The sequence below is a fragment of the Nicotiana tabacum genome, chromosome 17, assembly GCF_000715075.1.
Source record: "Nicotiana tabacum cultivar K326 chromosome 17, ASM71507v2, whole genome shotgun sequence".
NCBI lineage: Eukaryota > Viridiplantae > Streptophyta > Magnoliopsida > Solanales > Solanaceae > Nicotiana > Nicotiana tabacum.
The window spans coordinates 127,970,323-127,986,190 of record NC_134096.1 but is presented as its reverse complement, the minus strand read 5'-3'; the positions used below and the strand labels follow the sequence as shown (position 1 = coordinate 127,986,190).

The following is a 15,868-nucleotide window of genomic DNA, read 5'->3' as shown; positions in this document are numbered from 1 at the left end:
GTTCTTCTCAACATGTGACTCAAGTGTCTAACTAGAAGCATAAAAGCTCACATCCTCTCCAGAATGTAATCACCCCTCTAGATTCAGGAATTCAGACTAGATCAAAGACAAGAAACATGTTTGCTTTCTCAGATTTCCTGCCTCAAATTGAGCCCAAAAATATTAAAGAAGCATTGAAAGATGCTGACTAGATTGTTGCTATGCAAGAAGAACTCCATCAATTTGAGAGTAACAATGTGTGGTATCTTGTTCCCGAACCTACAGATAGAACTCTTATTAGAATGAGGTGGGTGTTCATAAACAAGCTTGATGAGTTTGGAAATGCAACAAGAAACAAGGCTAGGTTGGTGGTTCAAGGATATAATCAAGAGGGAGGAATTGATTATGATGAAACTTTTGCTCCAGATGCAAGGCTGAAAGCCATCACAATTCTCATTGCTTTTGCATCTCATATGAAATTCAAATTGTTCCAAATGCATGTCAAGAGTGCCTTTATGAATGGATATTAAAGGAAGAAGTCTTTATCAAACAACCACCTGGTTTTGAATGCCATGAGCATCCTGAACATGTATTCAATCTCGACTAAGCACTATATGGATTAAAGCAGGCCCCTCGTGCATGGTATGAAGGTTGTCGAGGTTACTTCTAGAAAATGGTTTACTAGAGGGAAAATTGACAACACCCTTTTTCTGAAGAAAAGAGGGAGAAACCTGCTAATTGTGCAGGTCTATGTTGACGACATCATCTTTGGTGCAACAAATGATTCTTTGTGTGAGGAGTTTGCGAAGCTTATGGGAAATGAGTTTAAAATGAGCATGATGGGGGAACTGAACTTCTTTCTAGGTCTGCAAGTTAAGCAAACCTCTAAGGGAACAATGATAAGTCAACAAAAATACATTAAGGAGATTCTGAAGAGGTTTGAGATAAAAAGTTCAAAGACCATTTATACTCCTATTGCCACAACCACTCGTCTATGCATGGACGAACCTGCTTCCCCTATGAATGAAACCATGTATCGGGGCATCATTGGTTCACTCTTGTATCTTACATCCTGCAGGTCTGACATTGTGTTTAGTGTGGGTTATGTGCTAGATTCGAATCAAGACCAAAAGAATCTTATCTGAAAGCTGCTAAGAGAATTCTAAGATATCTCAAAGGAACGCATGACCCGGTCCTCTATTATCCCTCAGGAGATAATTTTGGCTTAATTAGGTATGCTGATACTGATTATGCTAGTTATTTGGTAGATAGAAAGAGTATATATGGGATGACACATTTCTTGGGGTCATGCTTGATTTCATGGGATACTAAGAAACAAAACTCTATAGCCCTCTCTACTGCAGAAGCTGAATATGTGGCAATTGCTTCCTGTTATGCCCAACTAAGGGTGGCAAGTGGGCCGGTCCCGGGACTAAACGAGATATGTGGTACGGTCCAAACGGTCCCGGTCCCAAATTAAACGGGCTAAACGGTTCCGGGCTAAACGGTCTTTTTGTAAGGACCGGCCCGGAACCGGAACCGTTTGGTCCCGGGCTAAACGGTCTCGGACCGCAGGCTAAATGGGCTAAGTGGGCCCAATAGATTTTTAAAAAAATTAAATAGAAATTAGAGACAAAAGGATGTTAAAAATAATATCTAAGTCTAAAGACAAAAATATTATAAAGAGATATGCCTTGTAATTTTATTATAGCATTAAAAAATATGGCAATATCTTTCTTAGTCTTCATCCCCCTATGGAATGAACACAACAAGGTGCTAATACCACCATTAAGAAGAAAAAGAAACTAATCAAGATGTGCCAAAATATAAGTTACATAATATATACTAATTTTTGTTCATACAAGTTACATGGTATCTCTTACAAACTTCATAAATCTATCAAGGTCCGGAGGAATTTCCGTTGGTGGTGGCGGAAAAGTAGCTTGGTCATCGCCACTTCCGGGCGAAGCAACATCCTCCACAAGTTCAGCTAGCATTTCTTCGTAAGCTTCGTCTTCATCTGGTTGTGATTCAATAAGTCCAAAATTTCTTCTTTCCGATCGGATCCAATCTCTGAAAAGTACTGATTTTTCCAAACTCTCCCTCATAGACGCTCTATAATCACCGAGTTGAAGTCTTGCTTGACTGAAAGCGCTCTGTGATGCCACTGTTGAAGCTTGAATAGTTAAAATGTCTCGGGCCATCCTTGAAAGAACCGGAAAGTATTTTTCTTTGTCCTTCCACCATTCCAAAAAGATTAAAGGAGCTGTCGGGATTCACTTCCTCAATCGCCTGCGACAAATAAACTTCAAGCTCATTTAGTTGTGAAAAATCACTACTACTAGAACCTTGAGAACCCCTAAACCCCGCCCAAGCACTAAGTGCTCTTACTCTCGCAGTTCTTTTAGATGATTAAGAATCGGAAGAAGAAGGAGTTGGAACATTTGGTCTAGCATGATTTAATGCAGCTTGATAAGCATTATAAATAGTTTGAACATTTATTTTAATTGAGGCTATTGCGTCCGGAAGTTTAGACAACTCCTCATCTTCAAGTGTTAAACCATTATAAACAGTTTCATACCAAAATTGAGGACCTCCTAATTTCATAGTAGGATTTAACAATGCAGCAACACCATAAATTGGGGGAATAAGGAAAAAATATTTTTAATTTTTTTTTCTCATAGAATCTATAGCAAGTTGATAAATATCCCCACCCTATGAAAAATGATCAAACAAATTTGCAAGTTCTGCAATATAAACTAAACAGTTAGAAATAGTAGGATAATATTGCCCAGAAAATTCATTTGTAGCAATATAAATTGTTTTAAAAAAAATCTACAAGTATTTTAATATTAGCCCAATCCCCATTTTTAAGGTGTTCATCATCATCACTTACATGTGCATTAAATGTTAAATTTATGGGATTTTTATATTCATATGCAACAACCAAACTTTCATACATATAATTCTATCTAGTTGGACAAGGTTTAGGAACCTTTCTTTCTCTTAGGCCAAATTCATCGCATCTTTTAAAATATTCTCTGAGTCTACTTCTACGGTTTGAATAAAAAAGCTAGTTAAAAGCCATTTTAACCTTTTCAATTTCAATATTTAAAATTCTCATACCATCACCCACAATTAAATGGTAAATATGACAAATACATCTAACATGAAAAATATCACTAAATGCAGGATTTAGCGTAGTGGTAAGCAAAGCTATAGCATTTGTGTTACTAGTAGCATTATCCATTGAAATTGATATTATTTTATCACTAATACAAAAATATCTACAAATATCTGTAACTGTGCTAGCAATAAACTGTCCTGTGTGACGTGAATTAAATATATTCTATAAGCAATAATGCGCTTTTGCATTATCTAATCATCATCAATCCAATGACTGGTAACAGTAAGGTAATCACAGTCATTACCACTTCTACCAATATCAATTGTAATAGCAACACGATAATTTATATGAGTAAATAAATAGCGCAAATATTGTTCATATTCATGTTTATATTTATAAATATCGCTCTTTACGATTGTGCGAGGAAAACCTTTATAAGTAGGATTAAAAACATTTCTAATATAATGCACAAAGTTAGGGTCAGAAGAAAAACTATAGGGTAAACACATAACAGTTACCATTTTTGCCAATTCTTCCCGATCTTTTTTTGGATCATAATATAAAATACCACCGGTAACAGTGTTAATTCTCGATTGAAATTGATTTGAACCGATACTAGGTTCAACCTGACTAGGAGTAGGTAGACTTTTCCCCTCGGCCAAAGCTTTCAGACAAATATATCTCACTCTGTCTTGAGGGTATTTTATTATGTGTCTAGCCAAAGTTCCCGTCCCCCCCCCCCCTCCCGCGATCCAAAATATTTAAAAACTAACTTTGTGCCACAAGTTTTACACTTAGCCTTATTTTCTAGAATTAGTTGAGTAAAGAATGGCCAAACGGGAGATGTTTCTGTCCGTTTGCTAGGTTGTCTAGAAAAGTAGGGGTAGTAACAGGAGTATCAGATGGGCATCATTTGGATTAGCAGGGTTATCACTAGTTGGGTTAACATCAGGAGCAGGACTAGTTGGTGTATCATCATCCGGTTGAGTTTCATCAAAATCTATTTCCTCGTCATCATTTTCATCAATAGTTGGATTAGAATAAAGAGCATTCATTAATTCATGGTCTAATTGTTCACCAGCTCTAATATTATGGCAAAATTGACTTTCAGTAAATTGTAATAAACTATTATCGCTATCAAGAATAGCAGGTGTAGGACGGATATGGAGTTTGGTTCGGGGAGCCCGGGGCAGTGGAGGAGGAACAGATTGAGCACTAGATTCGTCACTCTTGGATTTTTCTTTATTTTTACCGAAAAGTTTTTTTAAGGAAGCCATCTTAATTAATAAAGTAATAGAAAATAAATAAAACAAACAAAACTATAATATTAAAACTTAAGAGTTGGAACGAGTTTACCGAATTAACGAACAACTTCTTAAAAATTGATTATCGTTGAAGACTTCAATTCACCAACTTCATAATTGTTTCACAAATTGTAACAATAAAGTAAACAATAGTAGCAATTATAGAAGAAAATTAGAGAGAGATTGTGATAGATTGATGATTTTGTAAGAAAAAATGAAAGAATGATGGGGTATTTATAGTTGAAAATAGAGAAAAAGTGTAATTATAAAAAGTTTGGGATTAAAACAAAGTTGGGGGGGGGGGGGAGGGGAGGGGGTTAAATGGCTATTTTATAAATAGCCAACGACTATTTTTGACAGCCCAATGACTATATTTTAAAAAATAGCAGTTGGGACCATTTGGCCCACTAAGGGACCGGTCTCGGTCCCTGGCGGACTAAATGGTCCCGGACCTGGCGGGCCCAAATTATAGGACCGGTCTCGGTCCCTCGATGACTGACTATAAAGGAATGGTAAGGTAAATTGCTAAAAAGTATTTTCTGGCAACTTCTAACTCAATTCTATACTGTTACAGGTAAACACGCATGGCAACTACAGAGCAAACAAACAGCTAATGACATTGCAATTTGGTAGGATGATGATGCTCATATTTGCAAAATCAGTCAGAGAATCTGGTTCCCTTGACTCAGGTTAGCAGTTCCTCTTACACTCATTCGCATTTTAAACTGCTAAAGGTGCCACGTCATTAAAATATGTCTGCCCTTTTCCCATACCTTTTAATCCCAAATATCACACCCATTACAAACCAACCCGGCTACCCAGTTCGTCGCATCCAACTATAACTGGTCCCTTCTTCCCTCTAAATAGCCCTAAGAGACATGTCTATCTCATAACTATCTATATCAAAGGCATCAAACTCTCTTCTTCTCTCCCAAAATCCTCTCTTTCGTGTCTTTACTCTAAAACATTTACCATGTTTTCTCCAAAATTAGAGTCTCCTAAAGCCACCACTAACATCCCTATTATTTCTTCGTCTCACAAAGAACATCAGTCCGAATCGGAGTCTCAACCTTCACCCATTGAAACCCCCATCTCCAATCAACCACCACCCACTATCTCTTCCCCGACTCCATCAAGTTCTAGTTCCTATCATAGCCGAAAAAATCAAACACCTAAGAATTTTGTTGCTTCAACCTCTCCCCCTGCTACGCCAGAAAAAATGGTTGAAGAAGAACTAGTGGAAGGGGAAGAAGGAACAGAGGTCTCGAGTCAGCGGGTTGAAGAAGCAACTGTAGACAAAGAAGATATTGCTAGTCTTGGTGAAGCATCTGGTGTATCTACCATTCCATCTGGTCCAACTTTTGATCTAAGCAGTCTATCACCATCAGGTAATGCCTCGCTAGCTTCTACTGATTCTTCATTATTGGATGTGAGTGAAAAATAAGCCATAGAAAACATGTTGCTTATTGCTACTGAAGGGAGTTTGATTGGGGAATATGTGTCTGGTGATATGAGTGTTGAGGTTTAGGGGGGAGAAAAGGGGAATGGGGATGAAAGTGGGGAACTGGTGACTCAAGGTGACTTGGTACCGGTTAGTACTACAGGGGAGCCAATATAGGTACCTTCTCCCTCTGCCCAAGAGGAGCACTTTGTTTCTCCTTCCCCTCATCTTGATGCAGTTCCGTTAGATTTTGTGATTCCTGAGATGAAACCTTCGTCTGAAGAAGAAGATGATGAAAGTGAGGGGGATTATGATGATATGCCTATATCCCAGTTTATCACTGCTAGAAGTGGTAGGGCAACCTCTAAAGAGAATTTTCTTAAAAGACCCACTACTAGGCAGCAGAAGAAAGAAGCCCTTGAAAATGCTTTGAAAAGGAATAAGGAGAAAAATAAGAGAAAAAGATTGGTGAAGGCGGGAAAATTAGTGAATGATGAGGATCTGCCTTCTTCCAGTGTTGTGGATGTTGAGGATGAAGAGGTGAATAAGGAACCTACTTCCCTTCTTCATAACTCCTCTAAGAAATCTGTGATTAAGAAGTCCAAGAAAGTGTCGTCTGTGAAAGGTGTTGAAAATGATGGAGAGAAGAGTGTTGAGAAGAAGGAGTCTGGTGAGAAAGCTAAGTCTGGTAGGAAGTAGAAAGGTGTTGAGAAGAAGAAATATCACAAGAGAAAGGCGAGTGACAGTGAGGAACTTGGTTCCTCCAAGAAGGCTAGAGTGGAAGTGTCTGAAGTTGACAGAAGGCCAGTGTTGTCGGGCAGAGTGTTTGATGCTGCCATTCTTGACATGTCAGGCATGAGACAACTAGTTGAAATTTGCGAGTTTTAGAAATGGACTCATCGCTTTACTGTTTAGAGTCCAAACGTCTATGAAGAGGAAGTTTGCAGTTTCTGCGCTGATTTATTCACTGTGGAGGATGAAAATATTTGCCTGAAGGTCAATAGAGTGGATTTTGTGATGGATGAAGCTTTACTGGGGAATATCTTGGATGTGCCTACTGTGGGGCTCTCGTCTGTTGAAGGGACTTATTCCTCCAATTTTAGGAAGGTTATTCTAAAGCCTCAAGCTATTCAGCAAGGGGAACAGGTGCACAAGAAGGCCCTGCTTCCAGAATACCAGCTCATGTTTGAGATGGTAAACAAGGTCCTGCTCACTCGAGCTGAAAGAAGCTCCATTGCATCAATAGCGGACCTATTCCTCCTGGAGGCATTGGATGGGTACACTACTATCAACCTGCCTGGAATCATGATTGAACATATGAAGAAGGTGGAAGACTTCAAGGATGGGAACCATATTTTTCTATATGGGTTCCTGCTCACAAAAGTTTTTGATATATTTCCAAGTCCTCTTGGGGAGAGCAGTTGTGGGAACTCGAAAGCAAACATTCTCAATGACTTCCTTGGAGAAGTGCGAGTGTATCGACAAGAAGGGGTGAGTTGGCATCAAGTCTACAATTTCTCAACTTATTGATGCTAGACTACTACTAACGAGGAGATAAGGAGGCTGAAGGCTAGGAATGCCATTCTTGAGGGACAGCTCAGTTAAGCCAAAGAGGAAACTAGTTCTAGCAGTGCTCAGGGTGCAGAGGTTGCCCGCTTGACGGCTGAAAATGCAGACCTGAGGAAATAGGTTCAGAACCTTAAAGAGCAACTGGTCAATGAGCAGCGGTCTACAAATGCTCGAGTGAATATTTTTCTCAAAGCCCCTTCATCCTTCTCTCCCTCTTCTAGTGCCCCTTAAACAGTCCCCTTGTCCGTGTCTAGTTTATCAGTGATTGTCTTAGTCCTAGTGTCCTGTTTTGGTATTTTGTTCTTATGACCGTGGTACTTTAGTTTGTTTATTTTGTGGATGTTTTGTAACAATGGTACTATTACTGCCTATGTTTTTCTTCTCTCTTTAATTAATGAGCATCTCAGTCCTTTGCTATGTATGTTATACTCTTGTGTTCTGTTTTAGCTATGTTGTACGCACACAAGTGGCATGAGTTAGCTTTACTGGACTTCTTTTTGTATTTACTTGAAAAAATTCTTTTTATGATGCCAAAAGGGGGAAGAAAAATTGAAGGGGAGAAACAGGTTCTCAGGGGGAATATGACTAATCTGCGGGGGGAATCATACGGAGATCTGGTTCTCAAGGGGGACTTCAATTTTAAGTTTGACATCATCAAAAATGGGAAAATTGATAAGTTATGTGCCTTTGTGTTTTAATGATTTAATAAAATTCATATAAGTACCAGATAGGGAATTTGATACAAAGTCTTTATGTGCTCGGAACAACAAGTCACATGTCTGGCACAAGTTCCAATGATATCAGTCAAGGGAACATCAGAGGGAACAAATGGCTATCAGTTCCTCTGGTCACAATACAAGTCAACTCTTTACAGCTGTTAAATCTACAACACTGTAGACGCAACAGTGCATCAGTCAGTGTTGAAGCATACTGTGTATCGGATACTTGCTTGCATCATCCTAGTGACCTCACTTATATATTACCAACATGAGGTAGGGGATTACACATACTTGCAAAGCCTAAAACATTACTCACTCTCATGTGTGCAGCCGCCTTCATTTACTCCAAGGCTTGAAGAACAAAGTAGCAACAGAACAAAGGACCAGATCCCAACACTGAGTACATCGTGTGTCCTTAGTATTGTTATATCTTTGTAAATGTTATTCACTTGTAATTCCTACTTAGCTTAGTTAGAAGTATCTCATAGGATATCTTTGTAAACCATAAATCTTGTGTTTGTGTTTGACTAGAGTTAGTCAAAGTGGTGAACTAGAGTTATTGCAAGTAGGTGAGGGATTAAGAGTTTAATTTCTAGGTTATAATATATTATAATCTAAAGTTGCTCGGTTAGTGAAGTTGAAATCCTACGAGTGTAGGTCGTGGGTTTTAATCCCGTGAGCTGGGAGTTTTCCACGTAAAATACTATTGTGTTATTTACTTACCCCTGTGTGTGTTCTATGAGAACTGATAGAGAACCAGGTTCTCTTTACAGTGTGATGGACTCTAGTTTACATCAGATCACTTCCTCAACTACATTATTTATAGTACTCATTAAAACATGACCTACTATGCATTAGTACATTAATACGGATAAATTAATCAAATTATAACTCTTCTTACATTACTTTTATATATGTTAAAGAAATTTTTGCATAGAACTGAAAGTAAGGAAAATAAGCGTAATATCGTAAATTGCAAGAGAAATTAGTATAGAAAGCGTAAAACAAAACTGAAAAGGTTCATTAAATCCCTCTAAACACTAAGGGGTCATTTGGTTCAAAGACAAGTAATATAGAGATTAATACTAAATGGATTGTAACGTATGGATTAGAATACAAGAACTAATAATGCATTGGGTTATTAAGAATTAAAATATGTATTTTTAATCCTTTTTTCAAAAACTCTTTTTGAATACATTGGGGTTAATTTTGTTATGTACCTGTTCTTATTTTACTTTCTATCATAAAATAATACTCCATGATTTATGCAGGTGTCATTTATTCGAACAACAAAAATCGCTACAAAACATTACATTGCCAATGTTGGTTTTTAGCAACGTAAGTTGTATACGGTCAAAATCGGGCTTGCCCGATTTTTTATGGTTAATCGAGACAGGGGTGGCAGACCGAGGTTCAATCCCAAGTTATATTGGATCATTACATGAATAAATATTTTCTAGCTCGTGATTCAGGGATCGATCGAGATCGAGACCAGCTAAGGCCGAGACCGAAAAGGATAGAGATCTACCGAGATCGAAGGAAACCTACTAAGTCGGCATGTATCAAGTCAAGACCGGTTGATTAGACAATCGGGAGATTTCCTTCTATATTTAGAATTGTACCATATATAGAACTCCTCTACTATATCAAAGGGGTTCCAATCATTTTATAAGTACAGATTCACGCATAACAAAGCAATATATTATGTTTTCTCTCTTAAGCACTCTTATTCAGTAGTTCAGTTCTTACTCTTAAATAATATACTTAGTTGGTGCGGGGGCATCCTAGCACAAGGGCCAAAGTTGTATGATATATCGGTTTGCTTTATTATACAGTTAATTTCTAACTTTAATTTTCATATTTCTTAGTTTGTGCCAAGCGAAATCACATATCCTTAAAACCACTTACAAATTTAATTGTTATCCGATTTTAAGGGTAAACAGTTTGGCGCCCACTGTGGGGCTAAGGATAATAGTGATTGCATGGTGCTAATTTTCATAACACACACACTGCTTTACACTTGTTCTTGTAAGCGTTTTTGATTCCAGGATCAGCATGTCGAACTCTCAAGCAGTACCCAAACACATCGACAATGGCCTTGGTTTTCATGGCAAAAACGACAACACAGCCGCCCCAGGAAACGAAGTGCTTCCAGTTGACCTCGAGGGAGTACCAGTTGCATACCCCATTGACGTCAGTTCCTATGTTGCCCTGAATGCAAATCTGGGAGTCGACCCCGAAAATTGCGTTCGCAGAGACGTTCAATCAGCCGCTCAGAATGCATAGGGCGGAAAAGAAGGCAGAATCAGCCTTTGAATAATATTCAAAATGCTGCAGGCTCAACAAGCTGCAATAGCACAACTTCAAAATTAGAACAACACACTAAGTAGTTTCGAACCCGAGCCATCACAAGAAGTTCTTCACAAGGCCGAACCAGTGCCGGGGAGGTCAAATGTGAATGAGTCAGGGACCGACCCTGCTATCTTAAAAATGTTTGAGGAGCTGATAAAGCGAATTGAATCGGGGGAGAAGAAGATTGAAGCGAATGACAAAAAAATGAAAACATATAACTCCCGGGGGCACCACCGATTTTGAAGGGTTTGGATTCAAAAAAGTTCATACAAAACCCCTTCCCTCCGAGCGCGGCTCCTAAGCCCATTCCGAAGAAATTCCGCATGCCACAAATTCCCAAGTATAATGGAATTACCGACCCCAATGAGCATGTCACTTATTACACATGTGCAGTAAAGGGGAACAATATAGAGGACGATGAGATTGAGTCCGTACTGCTGAAGAAATTCGGAGAAACTTTATCAAAGGAGGCGATGATATGGCACCATAATTTTCCACCTAACTCCATTGATTCTTTTGCCATGCTCACAGATTCCTTCGTCAAAGCACACGCCGGAGCGATAAAGGTCGAGACTAGAAACTCGGACCTCTTCAAAATAAAACAGAAAGACAACGAGATGCTCAGAAAGTTTGTATCTCGGTTCCAAATAGAGCGTATGGATCTGCCCCCAGTTGTCGATGATTAGGCCGTTCAGGCTTTCACTCAAGACCTAAACATACGAAGTTCGGTAGCCTCACAATAGTTAAAGCAGAACTTGATTGAATATCGAGTTGTAACCTGGGCCAATGTGCATAATCGGTACCAGTCAAATATTAGGGCTGAGGATGACCAGTTAGGGGCTCCTTCCGGGTCCGTTTATCCAAACGGGGCCATCGACAAAGTTAAAAGGGATATTGACCGGGAATCACGGTCAAACAGAGATCGATATCAGCCATACAGTGGAGATCGGAGAAACAACGGGCCTGGACACAACCCCGTTCGAAGTGATAGATCAAGGACAGAGCTCTCGAGGGTTCATGAGTAAGAATTTCGACAGAAATGTCAAACCCAAAGAAGCACCACGACTATCAGAATACAACTTCAATGTTTATGCATCAACTATTGTATTGGCCATTGCAAATCCTAGTCAAATGTGCAAATATCATGGCACCCATGGTCATAGAATAGAAGATTGCAGACAGTTGATGGAGGAGGTAGCCCGTTTGTTCAACGAAGGGAATATTCAAAAATTCTTAAGCGATCGGGCAAAAAACCACTTTAAGAACAGAGATTCAGACAGACAAAATGAGTAAGAAGAGACGCAACACAAGATCCACAGGATTGTTAGAGGGGTCGATATTCCTCAGGGGACCATATTCAAATGCACCAAGGTGTCGATCACGAGGGAAAAGCGAACTCGAGACTACGTACCAGAAGGGACCTTGTCTTTCAATGACGAGGATGTAGAGGGGATCTTACAACCCCACAATGACGCACTGGTAATATCTGTTCTTATGAATAAAATTCAAGTTAAACGTGTTTTGATTGATCCAGGTAGCTCGGCCAACATTATTCGATCGAGGGTCGTAGAACAGCTCGGCCTACAAGATCAAATTGTGCCCGTAGCTCGAGTACTTAACGACTTCAACATGGCAAGCAAAACCAACAAAGGTTAAATTACTCTGCCAGTGAACGTGGTCGGGACCATCCAAGAAACAAAGTTCCATGTGATCGAGGGTGACAGGAGGTACAACGCCTTGCTCGGAAGGCCTTGGATCCATAACATGAGGGCAGTACCCTCGACCCTTTACTAAGTTCTGAAGTTCCCGACATCGGAGGGAGTCAAAAATAGTGTACGGGGAATAACCCGCCGCCAAGGAGAGGTTTGCAATCGATGAAGGGATACCGGTTTTGGCACTCTCATCAACGAAGGGATCAGATTTGAAGGGAAAGAAGGAGGCCAAATAGCAACCACAGACACCGATCTCGACCTAATTGCAGAAGCAAGAGATCGACGAGGATGACGACTACTGGATCCCTCAATCCTTCATAAGTCCCGATGACTCCGATGCCACCAAATCAACGGTCGAAGAGCTGGAACAAGTCACACTGGCCAAGCATCAGCCCGAACGAAAGGTATACCTGGGCACGAGGTTAACCCCCGAGCTTTGGAAAAAACTTATTAATTTCCTTAAAGATAATGTGGATTGATTTGCTTGGTCCCACCTCTATATGACAGGGATCCCACCAGAAATTACCACTCACAAATTGAGCCTGGACCTTAAATTCCGCCCGGTGAAGCAAAAAAGAAGGCCCCAGTCCGAGGTCAAAAATGCCTTCATCAAGGATGAGGTAACCAAACTTCTCAAAATAGGTTCCATTCGGGAAGTAAAGTATACTGAATGGTTGGAAAACGTAGTGGTAATCCCAAAGAAGGGTGATCGAGTCCAAACCTACACCACTATAGAGTAGCGAGGATGATCGATGCAGTTTTACCCAACAAGGTCGGGATCGATTTCCATAGGGAGTTAATTTGGTTTGGAGTTAGGTGTCTAACTAATCTAGATGTGCGTGTTATTCTTAATTGCACTTCCAAACATTGTTGCATTTAGTTCTATTCTAATTTTATACTATTGTATGCTGAGCGTAAGCTAATTACAATATTTTTGGTGAAAATTTTCAAGTGTTAACGCCTAGGTGAATATCTAATGAGTATCAAGAATCTAGGACAAGCTTCTTATGATTGGGGTCGTGATATAACTATCACACATAAGTTCTCACTCTATACCTTTCGGTAGTTTGAGTGACTTTGCCCGATTTGGCTTTCTCAAGCCCAAATGGGTGTTCATACAATACAAGTAAAATTGGCTCAAGTCGGGTATTACTATCTCTAGGTTTCACCCTTTAATTGGGGCTATCATTCTCTTGAGTTCACCCCAATTCCTTGTTAGCCTAATTTTCCTAGACTTAGTCCCTCTTTCTCAAGAAGAGACTAAGTTATAAAGGCATGAGTCAGTGTTTGCAACCACTAATTCTACAATTTTAGCATGAATTAGGCTAAATATCACTAACCCATAAATAATTAAGCCATAAAATTCAAAACCAATTAAATACCCAAACTAGGGTTGGGTCATAACCCTAGTTATGGGGTCTAGCTACTCATAATAATAGTAGAAATTAGAGATAAAGATGAAATATAAGCCATAATTTTAAATTACAAGATGAAAATCTAAAGTTTGAAGGTAAATCTACTCTAAAATTGCCCAAAAAGGGAAAAACCAGCCGTTCACGTGCTCTGCTGAACAAAACTTAACCTAAAACTGATAAAAGGATATATTTATACTAGGCTAAAATTTTCGGACAAAAATGCCCCTGCAGAGGATTCGCGGACGCGTAATTCTGACCGCGTCCGCGCTTGAGCTTTCGCGACCGCGTAATAATAAGCTCGGTCCACGTTTCTTCAATACTGGGCTTGGATTGGGCTTAATTTCACGGATCGCGTAATTTCAACCGCGGCCGCGTAATTTTGACACGCACCGTGTTCTTCAGTTAAGCCTGACTTGGAGGGTCTCTGAACCTCACGATGCGTTCTCAACGGAATTCCCTTCGCGGGCGCGCCAAAGATTTTGTGGCCGCGCTTTTCCAATGCGGTCAGCGGTGATTTTAGTACTCAAAGCAGCTTCTCTGAATCTACTTTTGCGGACTACGTAATAATGGCCGCCTCAGCGGTGGTCCTTACGCGGCCACACTTTTCTGCCGATCTCAGCGCTCTAGTCTCAGCCTTGGATTCGTGCAGGTTTGACTCCTTCATGAGTTGATTATGGCTTCTTTGCCTCATTTTGACCAAACCCTACAAGCAAGCACATTAAGTTAGTTTTTGGGAATACCTTTACACATTTTTGACCCAAAACCTAAGCAAAAGAGAGTAAATAATAGGGTAAAACCCCTAGTTATCAACTCCCCCAAACTTAAGCTTTTGCTCGTCCTCAAGCAATCAAGGTAATTCCCACCTCCACAAGAAAAAGAAATGAAAATTTTAGCTGTCCTAAGGTGACTTCATCAAACATCAATTGGGACTAACAATTATCCTCAACAAAAATGCATTATCAACAACATCATGCTATGACTTCCATAGTTCTAATGTGACACAAAAGCATCAAGAGTTAACTCAATTCATCAAGGAAGCTCGCTCTCTCATGTAGGTCATTGTGGATCCCAAACTCCTCCTCCTCTACTCCCCATGAGCAAATCTCACTTTATAGAATGTGACACTCAAAACAAGGATTGTAAAGAAGTGCGCTCATCACTCTCAAAAGAATGCCACAAGTCTGGCTCTAAGTACCATAAGCTTGCCCCTTATGTAAATCACTACTAATGCAAGCTCACTCAACTTGAAATCATATAGGGTTTTAGAGGGATGTAATTAAGGCTTTTTGGATCAAGGTAGGACACAATGAACTATGATGATTTCATCTTTCCTTAAGCACTCCATTTTCTCATTTCAGTTCATACTTTCTTGACTCTTTGAGTCATTTTCTTCTTCCTCAGGGGAACTAGAGAGGCACATTGTCACTCTTTCTTATTCATGAGAATCATTTTTCTCCTCTTCTCATCATTCCATGCCTTTCAACATTGTTTTCTTTTAATCCCTTCAACCTTTTCTTTCTTTTTGGCATATTTCTTTTTAACTTTTCATCTTTTTCTTTGCCTTTTTTTTCATCAATTATTTTTGTTCTTTGTACTTTTAATCACTTGAAAATTCCTTATCTCTCTCCCAAACTTATGTTTTTGCTAATTGCTAAGTCATGAATGCTAAGAAAAGATTGGGTGCCAAGAGAGGGTCATTATAAAACGGATGGAGGTTTGTAATGTGTCTATTGAATGAAAAAGGCTTAGGCTCAAAGGGGTTGACTAGGGATATCATATTAGTGGGCTACAAAAGCTTTCACAATTCAAATGGGACTAAGTATAGCCTACACTCACTTCTCAAGTCGAGTTACACTTAGAATTTCTCCTAGACAACTATTCAGTGCAAGTTCTAGACTTATTGGCATGGGACTTGGACTTGAAATTCAATACCTCACCTCTCAAGCTACTGGATCATTACAGAGAATAGAGTCGAGGTCCCACAATAACCTCAGCTAAGATTGAAGATTACAGATGGCTCACAGAAACCACTTGATGATAGTTTTAGTCAACTCAAGAGTCTAAAGGTCACAACTAGAGCTAATCTCGTCAACAAACTTGTCTCTAACCATGAGGTCAAAGGTAAATGTGTTAGTGCCAAGTGAAGCCTACTTGAGACAATTTTATTCATTACTATTATATATCAAAACAGAAAGAAAAACAAACTTAATCCCTTAAGAAGGTTGTCACGCCATCCATCGTTGGGAAGAG

General features: G+C 39.5%; 1 protein-coding gene across 1 annotated transcript; it reads left to right on the top strand.

Annotated features, from left to right (window-relative positions):
* The first annotated feature begins 200 nt into the window (after positions 1-200).
* Positions 201-509, top strand: LOC142172110 (putative mitochondrial protein AtMg00820). Its single transcript, XM_075235883.1, has one exon. The coding sequence runs from the start codon at positions 201-203 to the stop codon at positions 507-509; it is 309 nt and encodes a 102-aa protein (XP_075091984.1).
* Positions 510-15,868: the final 15,359 nt, after the last annotated feature.